Below are 6,454 nucleotides of genomic sequence, written 5' to 3'. Positions count from 1 at the left end.
ACCTATTTATCAGGATAAATATTTCTACTCCATTTAAAAGACACATGTCCTATGTTTACTACTTTTATGTGGAATAAGTTTGGCGAATGTGGTACATACGTTAATAGTGGCGAATATATGTTTAAATTTTATTTAAGAACCATTTATATATTTCAGACTTAGTCACCGAATGTATTGTCGAATTCGAACTTATAACAATCAAATCTTGAATCGGTATATTTGTATGCAATACAGGTAATTATTTACCTTTGCTAAAAATACATGAAACATTCCATCTTAGGTTTTGTTGAAGGTTGACGGGATCGAAACTCTTGAAGTCCAGTCAACTCCTTTTGTCTTTTTTTCTATTTTCTTTTGGATATTATTTAACATTCGTGATTCTTGCTCTTTCGCTATCTAAGAGAAAGTGCGGCTTAATTAGGTAGCTTCGTTACTTTCGGCCAAATTATGGACTAAAATAGTTATTGAGAGATTTTGGACACTAGCATTACATTTACAGCTTGTTTGGATGGTTGTTACTCATTGTATTGTATCGTATTGTTATTTTAAATATGATGTTTGTTTTGATTGTTACTTAAATTTTATTATATCGTATCGTTAAATCCGTCGTTACATAACGACGAAATGTGCCATTTTATGTAACGACCGATTTGGTGTGGTCGCATCGTTACCTTGTATTTTTTTCTCAATCTCATGCCCTTTATTATTATTAAATAATTTTATTTTATCATTTATTATACCTTTTTATATAGTAATTTTGTCCTGTATAATAATTTTTCTTTATAATATTACAAGTTTATTCTTCATAATACTAGTGCGTGATATCATGAAACGATGACAAACGACACAATCTATCCAAATATTATATTTATCAAATGATACATTACAATACAATACAGTACGATACGATACATTATGAAACGATGTGTAACAACAATCCAAACAAGCTGTTAAACAAAGTATATGTACTTCGAAATATACCATTCCCCTTGTATATTAAAGGCATAATACCTCTTAATTACCTCTCTCCCAATAAGATCAATGAAAACAAGAAAGATCAAAGTTAAATATCTCAGTATTGTTGTTGATTCATCGAGATAAAAAGATAAACTAATTACGCCATTTGTAGCCTTTGAGAGCAATTATTGATTTCTATGTGTACATAAGCATGCCAACTTGAAACCAACAAAAGGGGAAAAAGCTACTAACACAATACAACATTCTAAGTTACTTGGTAAAACAAAGCAAAAAAATTAATCATTGATGTGCAAAAATTTACAAATTGAAGGCATCCCAAACTTTATACAAGATTATTAAGGTGATGCTTGTGGTATCTTTTCTAACCTATCCAAAAATATAATACAATTGAATCCAACTCTCTAACTTCACCTCTAATTAAAATCACCTCTAGAGTTGGACAAAAAAGTATGAATAGTAAATTATTTTTCATAAACTAAAACATCTGTATATGGCGTATCTCCTTATTAATCCGCTTGTAGGAGTGTTCAAATCGAATCGGAAAATCGCATCAAATCGAAAAGTCAAACCAGACCGATTAAGTTTGATTTGATTTTGGTTTGGTATTGAGTAAAAAAACTCGAATCCAACCGACATATAAATATATTATTTTTATATATTCTTGTAATATTTTATATAGATTTTTTTTTAAAATATTTGGAAATATTTGGGATCCTCTCATGGTTAATATTTAATAGAATTATGAAGTGCATTCATCTTTATTTACTTTAAATAATGGATTGTATCACTTTCTTATCAAGTGTTATTGAAATGCGCCAATCATCTCCTTGTTCTTCATATTCATATATCAAGATTTCTTATATCTTTTTTAAAATTTTATTGTATTTCGATAATTCAAAATTAAATAGAACATATCATTATTTAGATATCATATTAATTTTAATGTTTAATTATTAAATTCGATTAACCTTGAAAATGTACATCAACGAAAAATTATTGTTAGACGACTAAGAAAATAACTATCACGTGTTACTAAAAATATTCTCAACAACAATAACAACCCAGTATAATCCTACTTAGTGGGGTTTGGGGAGGGTAGTGTCAAGTGTATATGCAGACCTTACCCCTACCCTGGGGTAGAGATGTTGTTTCCAAATAGACCCTCAGCATCATTCCCTCCAAGAACTTCCCACCTTTCTCTTGGGGAGACTCAAACTCACAACCTCTTGGTTGGAAGTGGAAGTTGCTTACCATCAGAGCAACCCCTCTTGTCTTACTAAAAATATTCTCCCTGAAGAATATTTTAACAGATCATACATTTGTCAATTTTTTTTAATTTTTACTAAACATATATTCACTTATCAAAATTTTATCTATAACTTTAACAAAGTAAGAATGAAATAATATTCATGTAATAAAAGAATCCGAAAAATTTGTAAAATCCAACAAAACCGATCCAACTCGATCCATGTACAACCCTACTTCCTAGTTAGCAAATTTAGCAGACCAGATTTTGCAATCTCAATTGGACCGCTGAAGCATCAATCCCTAATCTTGTTATTTTCACCTACAACCATAAGATAACAAGAAAAGCATTGTTTAGTTGCTAAATTTAAACATTTTCCATCATCTTTCATACTAATAATAAACTCATGCATAAATGAATTAATTACCTGAGCGTGGATAGTATAGCAAACCTTATCGCAAACTGTTGAAAAATGAGCAGTAACAACTTGAGCTCCTTCTTCCTCTAAGATGTTTATAACTTCTTGCATTCTGAAATACTTCTTTTTCAAATCACTAATTAAAATCACCTCTAGAGTTGAACCCAATTCTCTAACTTCAACCGCAGGTGTTTCTAAAGTACAAGTTGTCATTACTTTCTCTGAATTATTACTTCTACTTTCACTTGTGCCTTGTGCTACCTCGTCCTTCCTTCTCTTTAATACCTCTACTCTTTCTTTTAATTGCTTAATGTAAGTAATAGCTTGATCAACTTGGTCTTGTTGTGATAGCATGATCTCCTGAAATTGTTTCTCTAGGGAAGTCAGGAAAAGTTGATTTACCGAACAAAGATTATAATTATATTCTATGCATTGAGTCACACTACGAATAATTAGGGGTGTAATAGGTTAAATATGAAGTGCTCCATATTTCTTAACTTTAAATAATTGGTTGTATGATCACTTTCTTATCAAGTGTTAGTGAAATGCGTCAATCTCTTTGTTCTTCCGTATTCATATGTCAAGATCTATTAAATTCTTATATCTTTTTTGAATTTGAAATTCGATAATTTAAAATTAAATAGCACATATCATTATATAGGTTCATATATATATATATTTATGTTTAATTATTAAATTCAGTTAATCTTGAAACCGTACAGCAGCATAAGATTATTTTCAGACGACTAAAAAATAACTATCATGTGTTAGTAAGAAAATTCTTCCATAAAAATATTTTAATAGATCATAAATTTGTCAATTTTTTTAATTTTTACTAAACATATATTTACTTATAAAAAAAATTAACAAAGTAAGATTGAAATAATATTCATATAACAAAAAAAAAAACTGAAAAACCTGACAAAATCGAACCAATCCAAACCGATATAGTTGGTTTGATTTGATTTTGATAAAAATCGAACCAACCCGATCCATTTACCCCCTGCGAATAATATTGAAACCATATTTAAGTTACAAGGCTATAGTTGTCTTAAGACATTGAGCTAATACAACAACTTTTAAACAAGCTAACAGGCATAAACAGAAAATCAAACAACTACTATTTGACAGCTGAATTTCAATCGGCGAGTTTGAGAAAGAATAGGGTTTAAGTTTCATCAAATATATGAACTTTTCTAACGAGCTAGTTTGTACAAATTACGAGTATTATTAAATAACACCTCTCATTACATGTAAAAACAAGTACTAAGGTAATTAGGCATTTTCTTAATTGATTTTCCTCGTAATGCAAAAGCAAATTAAAGGTAGTACTAATTCATCCCGACCGTGTGGTCCAAGAAAGTCTACTGAATACCAGCAATAAGTGAATTTGAAAAATGTACATAACTAGCAAGCTTTTAAAATCTGAGAATTAAAGAACCGTGAGATCCCTAAAATCCCCATCAAAAGGAGTTGATTTGCAATTAATTTCACTGTTGTTTCTTTTTCGCAAGATGGACTCATGAAGTATACTTTTAGTATGATATTTTTGTGGATTTGATTTTATTTAAACACAAAAAGAAGTACTAAAAGGAAAAAGAAGAGGACATTTTCTCCTCTCACTTAACCACCACATGCATGCACAGATCAAAGAAAATATATAAGATCAGAATAATATATAAGATCAGAATACACAGAGATGGTTTAACGTGCATGCGTACCGTAGAGGGTTTGAAGTGGTGGGGAGGAATGAGAGAACTAAGCTTAGAACAAAGAAACTTCATATAGATTCTTCTGTTCCTTTCCACTGTTTTCCTATCAGGCTTTTCTGAACTAATATTGTACTTACTGCTTCTTTCCATTTGAATTAATATTGTTGGTCACTCTCTTCTTAAGCAAACCAGAAAGTTTTGATTAAAGTACTTATAAAGGGAAAAGAGGGGAGGAATTATCAAGTCGCCGTTTCTGAAACTAAAAGTGTATGTGTCAACGTCATTATACATGGGGAGTGATATGGATACTTTGACTTTTACCTGTCCCACCGCGCTAATAAAATGTGCAACTGCATATATAGCGGTTGTATACCGTCAAAATCTTATGCCTCTAATTTATAGGCTCGAGGGCCCGTCCTATATCTGAGTCCAGGCAAGATCAAGTTCGAGCTCGAGGGACCAGACCCGAGTTTGAAGGCGGAACATGATGCATATCGAGGTCGAGTGTGTTCGACCCCGAAATAGTACCGTTATGGATTTGTATCAGAACGATCTAGATTTTTGCCACGTCCCCAAGATCATGGCGTAAATCCCGAAATAGGAATGTACGATTCCGTACTAGACGGTTAGATAGTTGTACCAAGAATATTCCTTACTGTAAATAGAAATATTATTTATTTAGGATTCCCCTATTATATAAAGGGGACCACAATCATTTGTAAGATCATCTAATCATTGAGCAAAAAATATACTCTCTATTTTTTGCCCACTTTTCATCATTATTTCCTTTAGCTTAATTGTTCTTACTTTGCTTTCCTACTTAATTGTTCTTGCTGCCCTACGCCACCTCGAGGTCACTAAGCTCGAGGTCACTGCTGCTAAGTAACATTGGTTTGATTCACTTTTATCTTTTATTTCTACTTTATATTTTTTTATTATTAATTAGTATTTAACTAAATCATATATCTTTAAAACCATTAATCAAATTTATTTGTTACTCGTATTTTTGAAACAATAGTAACTCTCAAAATAATAATTAAGAAAGACAAAAGTTCCTTTTTGTTTCCTTCTAATTTTTATGTTTAAAATATAGGGTCTGAAAAGGTTGATTTTTGTGATAAGAAATTTCTCGCGTGGGCATGTACACTGTGGAAAAATTATGATATGGCAATGACATGTCATTTCCAACGCTGAAATTTTGACTTTCTAGTGTTTTGTATTTTATGGGCAATTAAGACAAAGTTTACTGCTTTCACTATTATAAAAACCAATTTTATGACTTTAGTATTACAAATAGTTAGTTTAGTGAATTTGCTATTACAAAAAATAATTTTTATAACTTTAGCATTACAAAAAATAAATTTGATGATCACCGGTGTAATTAACCCCTTATATTTACGTACGACTCACCTTATTTTATAATCTTTTTTGAATTATATATATGTACATGATCCCTCGTATTCCAACTCCACCTCCTTCCTTCGTACGTGTAAAACAATTTCTACCATAGCGCTTGTAAAGTTTCAAATGCTGAAATAATTAATTAAACGGTTTTTGGCTTCTCACTGTAATTAAGTTTTAGATTTGCTTTCATTATTTTGTCCAAACGCCGAAGCACTACCGCACACTCTTTATGTTTGGTTCACAGACTAATTATGTAGGAATTATAATATAAAAGTTATCTATGCAGTTGATATAATGTAGGATTTGTTAGGGTGATTTGGTAAGTAAGAAATTAAGAATTAATATGTGGTGAGTGCTTAGTTTAAAGACTTTTTGGTCTTTAGTTACTCTTATCTATGAATTGGTAATACGAATTCTCTTATCCCACATAAAATAACAGAATCCCGAATCAAACGATTGTAAGATTAAAGAAGTTTTAGAATCTTATTTTAATTACTGGAATAGTCATAACAAAAAGCCAAATATGTTGCTTGTGTTGTGATAGGTTCCCGTTTATCCTTAAAAATGAGTAACAATTAAATTTGTACGCGATTTAAAGGTTACGTGATTTAATTCAATAAGAATGATCTGAGAACAGTAAATAATTAGATTAGAGAAAGAATAGACAATCAAACCAATCGTAATGGAACAATAAAG

At 30.6% G+C, this 6,454-nt stretch overlaps 1 protein-coding gene across 1 annotated transcript; it reads right to left on the bottom strand.

The window, feature by feature from the left end:
* Positions 1-2,476: 2,476 nt before the first annotated feature.
* On the bottom strand, positions 2,477-2,996 carry LOC107820537 (transcription factor bHLH168-like). Its single transcript, XM_016646837.2, has 2 exons — positions 2,652-2,996; positions 2,477-2,545 (listed from the first exon to the last, which is right to left on the bottom strand). The coding sequence occupies exons 1-2, from the start codon at positions 2,994-2,996 to the stop codon at positions 2,477-2,479; spliced, it is 414 nt and encodes a 137-aa protein (XP_016502323.2).
* Between the last annotated feature and the right edge of the window lie 3,458 nt (positions 2,997-6,454).

This window comes from Nicotiana tabacum, chromosome 6 (genome assembly GCF_000715075.1).
Source record: "Nicotiana tabacum cultivar K326 chromosome 6, ASM71507v2, whole genome shotgun sequence".
Taxonomy (NCBI): domain Eukaryota; kingdom Viridiplantae; phylum Streptophyta; class Magnoliopsida; order Solanales; family Solanaceae; genus Nicotiana; species Nicotiana tabacum.
This window is presented reverse-complemented; position numbering and strand designations above follow the sequence as displayed.

Excerpts from the sequence above, each read along its gene's own strand:
- LOC107820537 (XM_016646837.2), bottom strand. The coding sequence starts at position 2,996 with ATGCTATCACAACAAGACCAAGTTGATCAAGCTATTACTTACATTAAG. Across the intron at positions 2,546-2,651 it reads GCTATACTATCCACGCTCAG|GTGAAAATAACAAGATTAGG; the intron begins GTAATTAATTCA and ends TTATGGTTGTAG.